Source organism: Notolabrus celidotus, chromosome 1 (genome assembly GCF_009762535.1).
Source record: "Notolabrus celidotus isolate fNotCel1 chromosome 1, fNotCel1.pri, whole genome shotgun sequence".
NCBI classification, from domain to species: domain Eukaryota; kingdom Metazoa; phylum Chordata; class Actinopteri; order Labriformes; family Labridae; genus Notolabrus; species Notolabrus celidotus.
In genome coordinates this window covers 16,096,547-16,115,609 of record NC_048272.1, presented here as the reverse complement: position 1 = coordinate 16,115,609, position 19,063 = coordinate 16,096,547, and the positions used below count along the sequence as shown (strand labels likewise).

Sequence of the window (19,063 nt, the reverse complement as noted above, 5' to 3'; positions counted from 1 at the left end):
TACTGATCTCCTGTCATTTTGTGTTCCAGCCTGATCACTGAGGTCCTCGAATGCTTCCTTTTTAAATGTTCCTCGTATGTCTCACACAAGCACCGGCCAGAGAGCTTTCTGTTTTTATGCCCCCAAGCTTTGGAACTCTCTGCCTCTGGACATTAAAACAGCGAGCTCTCTGGGTGTTTTCAAAAGTAAACTTAAGCCTTACCTTTTTAATCTATCATTTAATTTGGATTAATCTATTTCTAGCCCTAGACTGCATTATTGTTTTCAAAATTATTATTTTAATCATTATTATTTTAATCATTGCTTTAACATTTATTTATCTTATTTAATTATTGATTTATCTATTTATATCTTGTAGTAATCTGATCTTGTTAACACTACCTTATTTTCTAACTATTCTTTCCACTCTTATTTATTTTATTAATTTTACAGTATTGATTTTTTTTCAAGTATGAAGTATGAAGTATTTTATTTATAATCATGCCTTTTATAATTTTACCATTGTTGTTTTCTGTCTCTGTTCATCTGTGAGGCACTCACAGAGATCACTGCTTTAGATCCTGCTAGCCTTTTTGTATTTATCTTATTGCAGATATTATCTACTGTTACTCAACAGAAGGAAATGGGGCTTATGTGTTTGCGTGATGTGAGTGTAGTTCATCTCCACACAGCCTCCAAACACGCAAACACACAGACACAGACACACACGCACACAGACACACACAGGCACACACACACACAAACACACACACACACACACACACACACACACACACACACACACGCACGCACACACACAGAGAGAGAGAAACACAGAAACACACACACACACACAGAGGCTGGGCCGCACCTCCTGTGTGCTCGTGGTGAGCAGCAGTGACAGGAAGCGTCTGTCGCCGCTCATTTTTCATGTCGTGCTGTTAGATGTCGTATTTGAGCAGCTGCCGATGTTTTAAACAGAGAAAGAAAAAACGAACTTGATAATTTCACTTTTTGTTTTATTTTACTCTATGTACACGCCTCAACTAAATTAGAGATCTTGAAAGTTTCTGAACATTTTTGATACTTTTGTATGAACTTTTGAGGTGATAAAAACTGGAAATGGCTTCTGGAAGTCTGGGTCTAACCGAAGGTCTGGGTCAGGACATCAGTCAGGAGGAGCTGGACTTTACAGACCTGTTTCTGTATAACGCAGCTGGAGAGGACTTTCCTGGCAGTGACACTGGTGTGTATACAGCAGTTATCTCAAATGACACCATTTACATAACATTAAGCTCTCTCCCTGGTAAATTTAAGCCTATAATTAAGGTTGAAAAAAAAAGAGTATTGGCCTTGTGGTGTGTTGTATAAGACAGCATTTAAGTGGCTTTGGGATTTCTATCAGGGAGCACTTAGCTGTCAGGTACTGATGTTCCACAGTAATCCTCCTCTCTTCAGTGTCATAAAGTCAAATGGAAAGCAACCGGAGCCTTAATTCTGTACCACACATTAAACACAGAAACACAGGGCTGTGCTGTCAGTATTAGAAAACCCATTTTCCCTTAAAACCTTGTTTTTATTGACTTCAATGTGTGATTTTTACTGTAAAGAAAGATGACCACTGTGAACAGAGCTTGTCACCAGGAGGCAGTTTTCACTTTCATCTGCTGAAGAGGGAAAGTTTTTTGTGTTCACATCTTATAACTGATTGCAACACATGGGAAATAAGATAATTTACATAGATCAGAATCAAAACAGTTTTACTACCTTTTAGCAACAAGATATTGTCACCAGTATAAAAAGAGAAAGAAAAAAAATATGACAGATCTCAAATATTTTAAATATGTTTTTGTAAGAAAAGAGCAAAGTACTGTGATTAAAATGTGCAAAAATATTGAACAAGACTGCATGTGTTTTAGGTATAAAGTGAAAATAATTATTCAATGTACAGAAATAAAAAATAAAAAAGGGCGCCTTGATGTCGCGCTTTGTGCTCGATGTGTAGCGTGTTACCCAACATAACTTTGCGGTGTGCAGCCATGCAAATGCATCAAAGAGCCTCACTCACTGCTCCCATGAGGGCTGCGCTGTTACATTGTGTGTGGAGACACGAAAAGACATAAATCAGGTTGACTGATGTGTTGTACAAATATTGGTCAGTAGGGCCCTAGGAACAAAGTAGCTCTTGTGGTTTGAGGATTTGTACCTGAAAGACTTTATTTTCTTGCCCAAGTTATCTCAATAAATCACATCATTTATTGGTCCTGTTAATTACTTACACTGGTCTGATTTAAAAACTGTAAGACTTAATCACTAATAATGCAGAGAAAGTAAAGCAGGAGACATCTAATTTCTGTCAGTTAAAGTTTAAGATACATACATTTGTGTGTAATGAATCAGTAAATATAAAGGCAGAAATGGCCAAACGCCATTCATAAAAAGTGTTTGTATCCCTGCCATATCACACATTGGTTTGCAAATTACTGCTTTAACAGCCCTGAGAGTGACAAATGGCTGTTGACATCCTGTTTTTTTTCCTTTGCAGTAAGAAGTAAAGTATTGGACAGCAGGTGGAGTGTTACCCTCTAGTTGATGTGGTAGCAACTTGTTAATCACAGGTGTCAGCACCAGTGTATACCCTGCTTTGCTATCTTTCTGCACTTCATGCATAGACTATATAAAATATGGACATAGTATCCGTGACGTCACCCATCTGTTCCTGAGAGCTGTTTTGAAGCAATTGACAGCAGCACCCATATTGGAAATGCGGAATTCAACCAGGCAGAGTGTGACGTAGTGTGAGCCTCCTAGCCATAGCTATGTGTTCCCCGACCGGGTGTCCATCAGTCATGTCCTTATTTGGGCAAAACTCGTAATCTTAATATCTTCTGAAACCGTCACGTTAGAAAAAATTCACCCCCCGTACAGTGTGTGCGGATAGAGAGATTAGCTTGTAGGGCCTAGCTGTTTTTTTAACCAGGCTGTAAACATGTTATTAATGCTGCAGAGATCGTCTTTTCCCATTCATGTCTATGTGGTTTCCGGTGTTTCTGCAGCCAGCCTCAAGGGGATTTTTGATGTATTGCAATTGATAGCACTTCCGCATGGGCTTCATCGTTTGAAACCGGAGGTTGCTGCTTGACTACATGGGTCTATTATTTAAAAAACAAGCTAATTATATGTTAAAGTAGATTGAAACTAGAGTTAACACTGTTAGCTGACAGGAAAATGTGTACAGGTACAGGGGACTACTCGCAGTAGTTTTCCTCAACCGGTTCCATAGATAAGACAGTTTTTGCAAGCCCTGAATCAATCAATCTTCTTTTGAGAAATGTCTTGAGATAACATTTACTATGAATGTGTATTTGGTTTGATTGATTGATTGATCCCTGGTTGGTCCAATGTAAAGACGTACAGATTGAAGAGGTCTTCTGCACTTTGCCCACTTTTGATGGCAAAGATGTGTTACTTTAAAGAATTGTAAGCAGGTAATTGAACACCTTATTGCAAAACAATAACAGAGAAAATCAATGATCACATGCAGAGCTTTTAACATGTTGTTTAACTAAATTTAAAGGATCTTTCCAGTTATCTCGGGTAAATTTTGGTAGAAAGAAAGTCAGGTTTCTAGACACAGGTGTCACAAAGTAATCTACTGCCTTGTTTTCAACAGATACACAGGTGTTCTCCTCCAGAATGACCAGCAGCCTCCCCTGCTGGTGGTCAACCATCACACCCCCTTCATCTCCACCTCCAACCAACCAGCCCCCAGTCAGGACCCCTCCTCTCACAACTCCACCACAAGCACCTGTCAGGGGTGGGCTGGACTCTCTAGGGCTGACATCAAGACCGGGACCATTCCTGCTCCCAGCCCCAGGATTGAGATCACTCCATCAGGGGACTCCCTGAGCTCTCAGCCCCTGGAGCCAAGCCCTGGCACCAAATCTCTAGGAGCCTACAGGGATTGTGTGAGTCCTGCAAAGCAGTAACTCCTCCACAGGTTGGCCCGTAGAAGCGTACTCTCCTTGGGCTTCACCCTGTTCTCCCCTTCTAATGGTGGCAGTGGTGGTGGCATGACATTATCTGCTTTAGACCTCTGTCCAGTCCTCCAGGGTATCAACACCTCCTCTGCCCACTCCTCTCCTGGAGCTTCGCCTCGAAATAGCATCACAGACGAGACCTATCTTCTGCCCCAGCATCAACACACTGCCTCACCGCTCCCCCACCAGCGATCCCGCTCTGCCTCACCACACGGAAAACGCTCTTATGGCCTCGTCAGCTCCTGTCAAGGGGGCACTCCTGTCAAGCAGCGCTCCCGGAGTCCCAGCCCATCCCCTCGCCCCATGAACAACAGGGCTCCTACTACCTCCACCAGTACCAGGCCCAAGCTGAGTTCCAGCCTCCAACTCAGACCTTGACTCCTGGCTTGGAGGAGATGCTGAGCAGCCTCAGCTCCAGTCAACCCAGAGCGATGACCTCTGCAGGGGTGAGAGACACATATGCACAGACCCAGAGACAGGACTGTGTGTATGGAGAGGGGTTTGAGTGGGCCTTTGAGCAGGAAAGGGGAGGTCGGGCAGGAGCTCCAGAAGTCAAGTCTGAACCCTTCTATGTGATTCCTGCTGTGTGGCCCACTCCTCATCCAGTCCACCACGGAGCATACAGGTGTGCTACTTGTCTTATTACTGGTGTTTTCTAGGTGTAGGCGGTATTACATGCAATACAGCTTTAGGATTATGTCCATTTAATTATTCCCACTACTAAGCACACCCTTTATTCACGACAATGACATGAAACTATGATAACTATGCCTTTTTTCCCCCACAGTGGTCTCCCTATGGCTCCTCTTCCGTCTTTAGAGTGGCCTTTGCTCAGTCAGTCCACTCAGTACGAGCTCCTCATTCAACAACATCCCAAATCTTACCACAGAGCTCACTATGAGACAGAGGGAAGCCGCGGAGCTGTCAAGACCCCAAATGGAGGGCATCCAGAAATCCAGGTGCCATTGTAATTTCACTTTTGCGTGTACATGGGTGTGGTGTTGCTACGGTGTGTGACTCTCACTTTACATGTGTGTCAATGCTAATTTTTAGAAGATAAAATGAAGTAGCGGGAGAGTAAATACATGATAGCATCTCCTGGATTATGTGGTGTTTATGTAAAGCAGACAGTAATGCAAATGATGACAGAGCGTCTGTCACAACTCCCACAACACAGGGACATTTCTTTGGACACATTTGGCATTGGTACATGGGTTTACATAATTTGCTGCTCTTGTAGAGTTAACAATAAACTGTAACCGTAAGTTGTTCTGCCCTTTGCTGCACGAATTGACTATGCAAAGCACTGTTCATGCTACTAGTTAGATAGCGCACTGTGAAATTGCCCCCACATGAAAATAGATTTAACTTGCTGTTGTAAATGTGTTCTCTGCAGCCATTAATAGTATTATAGTTAGTTTAATTCGGTGTGAAGCATGCTTTAATCGCCTTTGCTTCCATTAACAGCTTCGCGGATATCAAGGGCACAGCTCCACTGGCGCTGCAGGTCTTCATTGGGACAGCCGACGAGAGACTGCTGAAGCCTCACGCCTTCTACCAGGTCCACCGCATTCACAGGGAAGACAGTCACCACACCCAGCATGGAGAGGATAATAAGTGGGACCAAAAGTGTTGGAGATACCTCTGGAACCAAAGAATCACATGAGAGTGATGTGAGTATAAAAAAGGGTGTGAAGAGATTTAAACAAAATCATTTCAGATATGCTACGAGGTATTCTTGTGCGTACTGACTCATCAAGACCTTTTGTACTACTTTGATTTTCGATTTTAAAGGTATAAACATCTTCGCTTGTTCCTTTTTCTTCCCTGATCTTAATAATTCTTCTTCTTCTTTGCTTCAAGGTTTCTCGTCTTAGTTCCTTTTGCTGTAAACGAAAAATGTACCACTTTCAGCATGCCAACATTTTTACAAGAAACACCTACGGATTGTTGTGAGTCATCATACGTCAGATTCACTTTCTGCTTAACAGGACTGGTAGCAAGAAAGTAGATTTCTGTAAAAAGGTCACAGCTTACAGTAAACCTCACAAAACAACGTCAACAACTGACAAACTGAAAAAAACCACAGACCTTGTGAGAAGAGAAAGCAGAAAAACATGGGGACATTTTCCAAGCAAACCACTTTGGCCTATTTTCAGAACGATCTTAATCTCCTCTATTATTTTTTTTTTTATAATTTCAGGATCGACTGTGTAGGAATTCTGAAGCTGAGAAATGCTGACATTGAGCTGAGGAATGGCGAGACGGACATTGGTCGGAAAAACACACGTGTGGCGGTTGGTGTTTCGTGTCCACGTTCCTCAACCCGGAGGCCAGCTCGTCTCCCTTCAAGTCGCATCTGATCCTATTGAATGCTGTAGGAGTGTTTTAAATCCTCATTATCTGCTTTTTGTTCCCTTTCCCTGGATCATAACAGGTATTCAATTTCTTTTAGTCTATCATCATTTATCTATATTCTGGCTGCAGTTATTTTCCTGGAGCTTATCAATCAAATAATCATCTTTATTTGTATAGCACCAAATCACAACAAACGTTATCTCAGACGCTTTAACAAACATAGAAGGTCTAGACCGTACTCGATGTTACATTTTTAACAAGACCCAACATCAAGACAGGGTAAGATCCAGTCCCATCCAACAAACAGAACTCGGTCTGATCTTTAATCCACCATGAGCACTTTGCTGCAAGATAAAACATCCTTTAAAAGGCAAAAACCTCAAGCAGAACCAGACTCATGTTAGACAGACATCTGCCTTGACCGGGTTGGGGTTGGAAAGAGGGATAAAGCGAGATGAGACACTTAAAAGCATGTATAGAAGTATGTTTCTTCCACCAATGAGACCTTGAATTCACCAGCATCACAGGTTTATTTTCTGATTTGATTATATTTATTCAAGTAGGACCATATAAATATTGATTATTCATGGTGTGCACTTTTGTCATGCATTCAGCAACTGGCTTTAATGCGAATGTTCACCAGGAAGTCAACGTTGTATCAATTGTGATTGATTAACCACTAAAAATGTGCTAATGTCCGTACCTCCATATGGTGTTTCAAACAATTGTGTCTCCTTGTTTTCTCAGCTCAGCGCTCAGCTCAGGAGCTCCCTGCAGTCGAGAGGCAGGACCTGGACCGGTGCTCTGTCCTGGGTGGTCAACAAATGGTCCTTACTGGGCAGAATTTACAGCAGACTCCAAAGTGATATTCTCTGAGAAGACTCAAGGTGAGGACGTTGATCAGGTCATTTTCTCTTGTCACGTGACATTCTGCTACTAGCTAGCTAGCGTAATCAAGTAAGAGCTGAACTTAATCGATACAGAAAATACATGTTTGATAATATAAAAATGGATCGACTGAGCTATCTAGCCATGAGGTAAAATACAGTCGTTAGTTATTTAAAGCTGAGGTTGGTACTCAGATTTAGATACACTTTTGTTATACTGGTTAAAATTATCTTTATGTCCCGATGGCAATCATACATAATGTATTCTTAAAAAAGAGTGGAGCTATCTACAAGCCGGAAAACACCCAACCAATAATAAGCCATAACATGAAACCAATCAAATCCCATCCTGCCGTTCTGCCCACTTCCTGCTAGTACATTTCATGTTTGAGACATGAGGTTGATGTAGTGCAAGGCCGTTTTTGGTCAGCCATGATCATATGGTCGCGAAGCAGCGGCGCTTGAGCATGTGAGCAGGGGCGTCGTATTGGAGGAGCTCCGAGGGGAGGGGGGGGGTGTTAGATGGAGTCCTGAGAAATGCTACATTCAAATTCATGCTAGTTTTCTGTGACTACCAACAGATTGATATGTGAAAAAATGTGAAGATCCCCAGATTAAGGCATCTTCATCAGCAGCTCTCACATCTTGATAGTCCATCTCTCTCTGCTGCTGTCGGTCAGCAGCACACACTGACTTCCTACCACAGTGATGGAAGCTTCACAAATTGGTGGAACAAACATTGCTTGCCAGATTTGTCCAATAGCTAACAAAATCTGCTATACTTGCGTGTGAAAATCTCACACATCGTAAAAAACAAACTATAAAAGAGAGAATTTGGGGTCTAAGGTGTGATTTTTTTTAATAGATGTGATGTAAACTGGATTTGTTACCTTTTGACAAGGCCATGCTAACTGTTTCCCCTAATTTCCCATTTTTATGCTAAGCTAGGCCAACCATAAAAAGGGATGTACAAACATGAGATTAGTATCAGTGTTTCACTGAACTCTTAACAGGAAGGCAGATATGTGAAACTATTCAATTAACAAGACATTGCACTGCGTGTGTGTGTATTGTTGACGTGTGGTTGTTGTGTTTATATATTGAGTTCTGTGTTTAAAATAGACTCATACATTGTAGATCATAAGTACTTCTGTGGCCCACAGATATCCTGCTCTTGTGTATCCACCTGCTCTGAATTGTATTCACATTATTGCATATTGCCCAGGCAGCTTTAGTGATGCACATCTTCCTCCAGCCCACACTCTTCACTTTGATTAAAAGACACATTAGTTTTAAATCTTCACTGTTAAACAGACGCTGACAACTTTTGTTTATTTATGCATGGAAATTTCTCACCTGTTGCTGCTCCTTCTGCCCACAACATTGTTGTTGGGTTATTTAGTGAAGAGCAGGAGGGTACAGTTGAATGCATGTAAGGCCGCTCTGTTGCTTGGCGTGGGTTTCATGAAACAGGATGTGGTTAGACAGACTGATAAAGATTCAGACCCAGAACACTGGCTTTTTTTTTTTTCTTGTTTCAAAGCGTGGGTAGAAAACAGTCACAGCAGGTAAAAAGTGAAGGTGGGAGTTGTCCTCTGAAAGAATAAAGGGGAAAGCTCTTTTCCACGGTCTGTTCATGTTCTTACATTTGTTGCTTTGAAATGATTGACAGTTAGAATGCTTACAAGTTCATCTTTCTGGTTCCAATCCAGCATGCTTTTAGTAAGTTACAGGTCACCCATGTCAGAAAGGTGTTGTGCTGCTCGCCAAAGTTTGCTGAGTCAAGTTAAAGACCATTTGCATATCTGTATACAAATATTAGGCAGCCTGTCAGCTTAGCTTAGCACAAAGACTGGAAACGTCAGCCAAAATTCACAAAAATGTGGATCCAGTTTATCAGCTAAGCTAACTGGCTGCTTTTCCTAGCTTCATCTATTTTTTGTACCAACATAAGGATGGTATTAATCTTGGCCTTTAATTTAAGACAGCAATCCAACTTCTGAAACGCATTGTCCACTTTCATTTCTCTGAATTTAGATGGAGAGCAGATCTGGGAGGTGGAGGCCACAGTGGACAGAGACAAACACAAGCTGTGAGTTCACCTTGAGCTTACTTTACTGACAAATAACATAAATACCAACTTTTGTACATTTTTCTGACACTGTTAGAAATCCACGACTACTCAAAACTGAAAGCATAATGCAAAACCACCCAGAACCACACTTTTATCAGACATCCTACATAAGTATCACAGATAATCAAGTCAGTGCAAGTGTTTCAATGTGAAACAAACAAGTTAGTCTCTATTTCAACATGATGTTTGTCTTGGCGTGATCTGTTTCTAATGTTTCCCAACCCCTGTGTAGACATGCTTTTTGTTGAGGTTCCTCCGTATCGAAAGCAGACCATTCCCCACCCGGCCAAAGTCAACTTCTATGTCGTCAACGGGAAGAAGAAACGCAGTCAGCCCCAGCACTTCATCTACACGCCTCTAATAGGTACACACCAACGCTTATATGCTAAGACTTAAAGCCACGTTACATTAATGCCAGTTGATCTAGACACATAAACATAAACACAATATTTGAACAGTTTACATGTTGCTAGTGGTATAAATGGATTTAAAGTCATTTATCTTTTCTTTAAATCCAAAGAGTACAGGAAATAAAAACGCTATCCTATTCTCTGAAAGCAGCTACTAGCTACAAGAGCTTTCTGTGCGTGATCCTCATGTTTCACAGTTTTCAAGAAATGAGTCAGAAGCTGTTAGCAGTCAACGGTAGCTGCATAGGGGAACTACTTTCACTAGCTGTAAAAAAAAAAAAAAAAAGGGAAAAACTTTTATGTTTTCACAAGTCTCTCACCACCTACATGTAGTTCTCACAGTTGAAATAAAACTTACACTTTCTTTCAGAATGATTCATATGGTTAGTATTCCAGGGAATTAACAGACTTTTATGTAAAATAAATTGGGTCAGTCCGAGGAAAAAACATAATTACAATGCTTTTATCATTTTCTGTAATGACCCAAATGGCTTAAATACCCATAAGACAACACTCTATTGATCAGGAGTAGGACACAGAGGTAATTCATGATATGATGCAATACATAAGGCTGGGCGATATAGACCAATATATTCCCCATTTAGCCTTACATTCCTATAGTTTATCTGGTTGCCAGTAAGAATATTACTTTAAGTGTTCTTACTGTAAACAATCTTTTTACTAGGCAAAAGGCTTAGTGTCTATTCTTTTAATCAATTCAATCAACACTGCACTCGCCAATGGCCAGATGAAGCTGTGCCCAAAGCACTGCATCCTTGGTTGTGTGTTGAGCTGCACTGCTCTCACAAACATTACTCTTGTTGTTGATTGCTTCAGTCCCGTTAGGCTGAGCTTCATTAACAATGACGAATCACTGGTGTGTCTGAGTTGTGTCCCACCCCAACTATTTTATGCCACCATTCAGAGAGGATGGGACAGTGGATAAAGCACGAAACCAGGAGAGAGAGTGGTGAGTGACAAGGGGCTAAAGGTTAGAGCTGAACCAGGCCCGCCCTCCTGAGGACTACAGCCTCTTCACATGGGGTGTGCAACTGAACCACTTAGCTAAACAGGCACCCCAAAGTCCTACATGTTACAGTGTAGCACACTTTGCTCTTAGCTTTGTTTCTATTGACAGTTAATGATACACCTACATTCATCTGTCTCATCCTCCATCATGAAATAATCTTTGTGTTGTTTTACTCTTGTAGCAGTGAAAGCAGAACCCCTTGATGACTTCACACTGAATTCGTACTATTCTGACAATCAGTCCCTCTCCGGCCTGTCAATGAAGTCCCTCTACCATCCCCTGGATCAGGACAGCAATCTGCAAGCCTTGAATGTTTCTCCAACACTGTACCATCTAACCACTGTAGACCCCAGAGCCCATGTGTTAATCCCTGACCCACTGGATGACCATCCAGGTCTACTACCAGTCCAGAGCAAACACTCTGATCAACAGCCCCATGGTGTACCACACTGCAAACCAGCGTTACAACACTGCGGTTCCCCTATGGCCCCCACTCATCTCCCACTCCCAGCCAGTGCGTCGGTGCCAGAGCTCCTTTGGGACAATTGGTAGAGCATCCTCTGGTTGGTGATCCATTCGAGGCAGTTTAGTGTCTAGACATCAGAGTTTAGTGCAGGTCAGCGCTACAACTAGGGAAGTCACCACCTTTAGGATACATCCAAGGCCAGACTCCAGTGAAGGCTGGAGGTAGAGTGGAGCAGGTGGCCTGACTTTGACCCAGATCAGCTCCAGTAGAGGAAACCATGAAGAACAAGCTCCAGAGAGGGTCACCATCAAACAAGAAATCAACCGCTATGCTTGCCTGGAGGATGGTGAGTATTAACGACGAACTGTTTTGGTTATCTGGGGTCAGGATACTTTATTATAAGTGCTAGTTGGTTCTTAGCATAAAAGATCTCCCTCACATTCATCCATCCAAGCAGTGGCGGTTCTAGACCAATTTACTGGGTGGGACAGGCTGGGGCCAAGGGTGTTGTTGAGGGACACATTCAACCCTGACAAAAGAGACTGAGAAGGGTGAGGACCGGCTGAGAACAAAATGGCAAAACATCAGTGCAATCCCAATTTACTAGACATATATACTACTGTGTCTGACAGCAGCTGTTTGGCTGTTTACACTCAACATGATCCCTTAGCGCTCTAAAGGACTGGAACCAAGTGCCACACGCATGTGTTCCGCCTGTAACATCGGTGCAATACCGAAGCTTTTATTACTGTATAATATTATTTAGGTGTGGAGGAGGTGCCACAGGGGGGTCCAGGTTCAGTTTTACAGGGGCACTGGCCCCTGTAGGCCCCTCCCCAGAACCGCCACTGCATCCAAGTCAAATAGTCACTACAGTCTCAATATTTCTGTTTGTAAATGTCTTCAAAAGAGATAAGCATGTCCACTCCAAGGATCATTGAAGTGAAAAAACCCAAGCACTACTAACAAATATCTATGCATGTAAAATGTAAATTGTAACCGGTGCAAAAAGTAATGGAATGCATCAAGCAAATAGCTTCAGCCAGCGGCCACAAAACAGTCTACAATGGCTTCAATATAATCCAGAAACCAAGCCTGATCAAAATACTTGCACCAAATGTGCTTTTGCTTTGCAGACCGATGCAAATACTTTTTTTAAAGGTCTGACAAGCTATGTTACACATTCTGCAATCAAACACAACAAAAGTGTCATCCTGCAAAAAATAACCTCTTCAAGATCTCAGTGCAAAATTGTAATTTTCGGGTGAAATGAAAAGAATCCTACCCTCTCAACAAAAAGGTTTAAGACATGAAGCATGTGCACAAACATGTGCAACACCATGAATGCCTTAAAGGCCAGATTCAACAAAAGATTGTGTTCTCTCTCTTGCAATGATAATCACTTTAAAACTGTATCATTTTTGGAGTTTTATGCAAACTTGAAGGTTCAGCTGATTTGTTACAGATGTTTTTGTTCCTACAACAATAAAAAAATGGAGTACCATAAAATGTTCAAATAATTGTACAAACTGAATTTAAAAGACGTATTGAAGACTGGGGGATGGGGTGTTGTGGTCCAGTCTGCAAATGCATACTAGCATGCAGCCTCTGTATGCTTGCAAATCCTGCCTTGTGGTTTTCTGTTAGGTTTGTCTATCCACCTTCCTATCTCTGTCAGTCAAACTCCCACGCACACAGGCAAGCAAGTATCAAAGGACTAACAAGCTTTTTGACCATGGTCCATATTTTCAAATCAAATCCTGTTCAAATGACTTGAGAATCTGAATGTATTTAAGCTGATGAAGTAAAAAAAAAAAAAAAAAAAGCAACATCACCCTAAAGTGAAAGAGTGATATATATTCTGACTGAGTTATCTTTGGGGTAAAGTTTCTACTAACACCTCTGAGATCAGAGACAGAAGCAGGAAATGTACTGTATCGGAAAATATGTTTCAACGCTCCTGTGGTTTACAAAAAGCAGCCGTGTCCCTGGGTCTAGAGAATGATACAAAGTGGAGTAATAATGCAAGTTTAGGTTCCTACAGCAATCTGTTTTACTATCACAAGTCAGTGCTTAACCAAACAAGGTGAGATTAAAACACACCATAACTGTGCTTTAAAAAAGCAGTAATATATAACAATGGAAAATAGCAAATAAGTTGAAAAGCAGTATGTTTTTATGTTTCTAATGATGTTCATCAAGCATGTTTTTGTCAGAGAAAGAGATATTACATCAGCCCAGAAAACATACACATCATACATCTATGTTGAATAAAATACAGCCATCTAGAGGTTGGTAATGTCATTGCAACATGTCACATAATCACTTAAGAGTTTGCATGTCTCCTTAGGACAGATTCATGAGTGACATTAGAGCAATTTTGGGAATGCCCTGTGAGCTCTTTTCAGAAATAACTATCACACTCCCTCCTCACTTTCTGCCATATCGTATTCTTCACTAAAGTTAAAAATGTCCCACACAGCTTAAACTGACTTTGTAGACTCCCACTATTAGAAATACAACTAGTCGGAGTTGTCTCCTGACCCTCCAACAAACAGGTCAGTTGAAAACAAATGAGATAGAAAAGCAATGTTTAATGCCAGAAATGTGAATTGTCATTGACTTATTACTTATTGACACTAAAGTTGCTCACACCTGTTGTTATATTTTTCAGTAAATGATATCATAAGAAGAGACTTGAAAGGACACAACGGAGATTGATACTGGACGTCTACAACTGCACTGCCTGACAGAAAGTCTTTAACAACAATGAGCAAGACTGTGGGAAATTGTTCCAGGATGACATAAAAATAGGTCCATTATAAGTTTATGTTGACTTAATTTTAGGTTGAATTTGTGTTTTATTATTGATTTTGATACTATTTAGCGGAGCTCTTCACTCTGCAATATTCAGGTTTTAAACTGAGCTATAACATTGTACATTAAAACCAGGTGGGCACTGTAAGCCTTATTTTATATACACTGTATACTTAGCTAAACAAACTATTGTCACAGCTTACACCTTGTATCTGTTTTGCCTTTATTTTATGCTATATGACTGCTCTATGTTTACATATTTGTACCATTGCTCATTGAAAGCATTTATAATATATTTTATAATAAATAAACATTTTTATATGAATCTGTGTGCACACCTGACTGAGTCTACATAATTCCTGTCCTGTTATTCAGTCATAGTTCATCCACCTTACCCAGTGTATCCCTTCTACAATGAATAAATAATCATCCTCTGTAAGTGGTGCAAGTAGGATTGAGTTTATATTGAAGGGGTCGACCCTGAATGGTGTTTATCAGCTGTCCTAATCAGTGAGGGTCACATCTACGGTTGCCAACTGTCCCGTATTAGCCGGGACATCCCGTATATTGGGCTAAATTGGTTTGTTTCATACGGGACCTCAATTCTCCCGTATATTGACTATTAACTGTTGTAAATACAGCAGACTGCACTCTACAGATCCTAGATCAGATAAAATGGCAGTGGCAGATCATGTGCCAATCAAGACGCCTGTCATCCAATCACAGAGGATATTCTCTCTGATGGCAATTAGTGATTCATACTCCTCTTTTGCATTACATTTTTTCTTTTGTCTATTTTTTATATAAAGAGCCAAATTGTGTTTCTTTGAGGTTAATTCATATGAGTTTACATAATGAAATAGTAAGGGTTAAAGGGAATATACTAACTTTCTGCATTTCCAGTTGAATCAGAATATGAATATATGCTGAATTCACACATCATGCTCAAACCACCATTGCACCGTCCACATGTCCCTTATTTAGTAGTGAGAAAGTTGGCAACCCTATCTGTAAGATGTGCAAGTAGGATATTTGAGTTTATATTGAAGTGGTCGACCATGAATGATGTTTATCACCTGTCCTAATCAGTCAGGGTTTACAAAATGAAGAAAAAAATCAAAGACACACTCATTCATCAGTTGAATATAAAGTACTCACTTTGAAGACTCGCCTCCACCCTTTGAATCGTTGATCAAACTCATGAAACACACGACATTACTTTAATGTTAACTATTCCTTCATCAGCTGTCTGTCCAGCAAAGTCATCTGCTAGCAACACTTCCAACACAAACACTAGAGAGCGCCATTGTCAAACCAATCTTCCATCGAGCCGGAAGTGAAACATGTGTATTATGACGCCATTTCCGCTTAGCCAATATACTTTTTTTCCTCTCTCCTCTGAAGCTAAATAAGCTTTTCCATAACAGTGTGTCTTCGCTCACCTATACATTTGTGCATTGAATTTAAAATAATATCCTGTAGCGAAAAGAAGAGTGGAGCTCTCTTTGACTGGTAAGCTTTTCTTTCAGACTGTATTGTATTTATACGCAGCTCAAGTCGATGCATTGAAAAATAGAGCTAGCCACTCAGCTGTGTTTGCATACGATGTATGTTTAATAGCTGTGTTGTAAATGTGTCCCAGCTTGGTGTGTCCTGCACAAAACTACAACGTAAAATTGTCAGTACATGTTATCAATGTATACTGTTTTAAAAGTGCAAGCAGATATCAGCATTTTATCCACATCTCCGAGCTAGTCGTTTGTTAAAAGTAAATCTCTCACATATCCAAACCCATCTTTCTGGAGTCAAAGACATGTTGATCTTTCTGTAAAGAGTGATCCTATTATTTGCATATGCAACTGTGCAGTTCCACTAAGACTAAACTGGGCTATAACTGTATCATTTATCCGACTGTGCAATGTTTTAATGTGAATCTGAACTCTGCACTTTTTTTGTGCATATTTTGTACTTGTGAAGTTTCCAATTGTGTTCATATATCTCCTGGACCTCTATACCTGTGCTTAGTGTTTTGTACAGTGGCCCTGAAGGACAAAACAAATTTAAAAAAGATGAAACACTTTTAAAAAGTTGGAGAAAAATTTACATATTGGAAAACATTTTTACATTTTATTAAACAAAATAACATTAGCAAAACACTTTTACCAAGACCAAAACAAATTTTAATTTAAGAAAACAAATTTACAAAATCAAAAAAACACATTTCCAAGCGGTGAGACAATTTTACAAACAACGGAACACTTTTACCATTCCTGAAACAAATTTACATTTTATTTTTAACAGAAAGGGAATGTACCGAACACGGAAGTGTTCTGGTACCAAACAGAGTTCTAGTACCAAGTGTTGTTCCGTTTGGTTTCTCTCCATCCAAACTAAATGACCCCTCACTATGTAAATTTGTTTCAGGAATGGTAAAAGTGTTCTGCTGTTTGTAAAATTGTCTCGCCGCTTGTAAAGGTGCTTTTTGATTTTGTAAATTTGTTTTCTTAAATATAAATGTGTTTTCCAAAATGTAAATTTTTCTCCAACTTTGTGAAAGTGTTTCATCTTTTGTAAATTTGTTTTGTCCTTCATGGCCACCGTAGTTTTGTGTATTTGTATTTTATATGTACTTGACTTATTTAACATATTTCCTCCACATACCTAATACTTTCCAACTAATATTCTGCACAAGAGCAAGGGCACCATTTGAATTTCCTGACACAAAGAATAACTGGTTCTGATTCTGACAGGATATTGAAGTTGGAGACGACACTCGGCAGCATAATGTCTGCAGAACTGGACCTGTCCCCACCAGAGGTCCCTGAGCCCACCTTTCTAGAGAGCTTACTGCGCTATGGTCTGTTTCTGGGTGCAATCTTTCAGCTCATTTGCATCCTAGCTGTCATCTTACCCACATCTAAGGGACATGAACAGGTAAGGAGGGGAATTTAGCTGAATGCCCACACCAATAGTTAAAAAAGGTTGTTTAAAAATATGATTATATTACAACAGAAATGGAAAATAAAATAGTTAAAATATAGATTAACACAGTGCTGATTGTGACACAAAAAGCCTTTTTTTCATCGGGTTATTAAACTATGCCGATGTTATAATTTTTTTATTAGGATAGACCCCTTGAGATGTACCATCTAATTTCAAGGGGGTCCCAAGCAGAAATCATGTGTGTCAGCTATTTAGGCCTTCCTCTGATGAAGTCCTCAATGGTAACATTAAGTCATACAGCTGGATATTTTAAGACTTAATAGAAATAGCTGTTAAAAAAAGGTATTTCAACAAATACTTAGAATGCCATAAATGACAATGACATAATTCCAGAGCAGCAGACTTGTGTGTTGGCTTGCTGACCTATTTTAGGCTATTTATTTTCAGAGTGAAACATACCATCTCAAGTTAAAGAGGACAGTTCTTAATTATTTTAAGTGTCCATGAAGACGGAGCCACCAAAGGGCTACTCTCTCAATCTCCATACTAACAGTTGTCAGGAGAGCTTATTTATAGACAGGAGAAATTAAATTCAGGGTCTAATTATTCTATTTTTAGACGTTGTCATCAGATGCACTGGCTATTCTCTATAGTATGTCACCAGTTCATTCATTATGAAAATCTGCTATCTTACTGCCTGGCTGGGGCATAGGTTTTCTTAAGATAGTGTGTTCTGTTGTGCTCTAAAAGTCAGGGATTTTATTGAGCTGCTTACGAACAGGTATTTTCTGCATGGAGTGATAAAAATTGCTTTTTTAACAGTGTATATTGCATTTTATCACTTATTACCATCCTCCTATTCCATGTAAAGTAGATTGTAAAAGACAATCTTTACTTGGGAAATAATGCATATATGAGAGCATCAAGCAGCAAAGTATCCAATCACATCTTGAAAAAATACTTGTTTAATCTGTAGAGCCAGTTATGAAATTAAATGGACTTGGGGGATTTGTTTTGGAATGACATGGTACTGAATATCCCGTTTTTGCTTTACAGGATGAAACTGAGTCTACTGATGGCAAGACCACTGAACAGATGAAGAAACCTAAAGGACCAGCGCCACAGATTCGACAGAAGCCAAAGAAAGAAAGCAAAAAGAAGCGATAGAATGTCTTAAATGCAGTGTGTATGTGGGTGTGTGTGTGTGTGTGTGTGTGGATGCTACCTGCTTGTCTGAAAGGTTGTGTAGTCATCTGTGAGTCAACATTGGTATTTTCCAAAACAGTTTCCACTAAAGGTACATAAAACACTAAGTGGTTTAAAGAAGTTGAATTATTGTTATTTGATTCATGGCATTTCAGAATGACACAGGAAATTGTCATGGCCATTGTTTATACAAACATTTTATTTTTTACTCTCTTTTTTAATAAATTGAATTGCATTTGGGTTTAAACAAACAAATAATCACATTGAGTAATCATTCAGATGGTGGTTTTCATTCATTGCTAAATTCCTGTTTGTTCTGAATGATTCAGAATGAGATCATATCCTGTCCTTCCTTTTCCCCATTTATTATGGCAGGATACATCATGATATCCTTATAAAGCTTCAGTTATATTGAACAAGCAGAGCCTATTTCAGGGTGGTTTGAAATTATTTTTTCTTCTCTGTAAACACATTATCAGCCACTACAGGGATCTGTGTGTAATGGTTATACGATCCATATCCCAAGAAGTGCATTAATCACAACAAAAAGTAGGGCAGTTTGGTTAAAAAACAATTGTATTGAGTCTCATTTTAAAATGTTTGTTTGAAAATATTAATCCACATGCTCAAAAAGGAGTCAACCAAAGTATAAAAACATGCCTTTATTCGGATCCCCATTAGCTGCCACTAAAGAAGCTGCTACTCCTCCAGGGGTCCACATAAAACAAACATCACATACAAAGAATACATGAAATACAAAACCAGAAAATACCAGAACCATTTCAAAGATTAC

At 39.9% G+C, this 19,063-nt stretch overlaps 2 protein-coding genes across 2 annotated transcripts; both read left to right on the top strand.

Annotated features, from left to right (window-relative positions):
- Positions 1-868: 868 nt before the first annotated feature.
- On the top strand, positions 869-14,401 carry LOC117816519 (nuclear factor of activated T-cells, cytoplasmic 2). Its single transcript, XM_034688825.1, is given in 24 exon segments — positions 869-1,225; positions 3,661-3,959; positions 3,961-4,018; positions 4,021-4,302; positions 4,305-4,644; positions 4,807-4,978; positions 5,487-5,501; positions 5,503-5,592; positions 5,594-5,644; positions 5,646-5,692; positions 6,223-6,313; positions 6,315-6,396; positions 7,125-7,217; positions 7,220-7,264; positions 9,302-9,356; positions 9,433-9,509; positions 9,631-9,762; positions 11,020-11,231; positions 11,233-11,321; positions 11,323-11,420; positions 11,423-11,460; positions 11,462-11,545; positions 11,548-11,650; positions 13,979-14,401. Coding segments are annotated over 24 exon segments (2,724 nt in total). The 5' UTR covers positions 869-1,101; the 3' UTR covers positions 14,026-14,401.
- A 1,067-nt stretch (positions 14,402-15,468) lies between these two features.
- manbal (mannosidase beta like) lies at positions 15,469-18,396 on the top strand. Its single transcript, XM_034690749.1, has 3 exons — positions 15,469-15,633; positions 16,872-17,055; positions 18,121-18,396. The coding sequence occupies exons 2-3, from the start codon at positions 16,906-16,908 to the stop codon at positions 18,229-18,231; spliced, it is 261 nt and encodes an 86-aa protein (XP_034546640.1). The 5' UTR covers positions 15,469-15,633; positions 16,872-16,905; the 3' UTR covers positions 18,232-18,396.
- Positions 18,397-19,063: the final 667 nt, after the last annotated feature.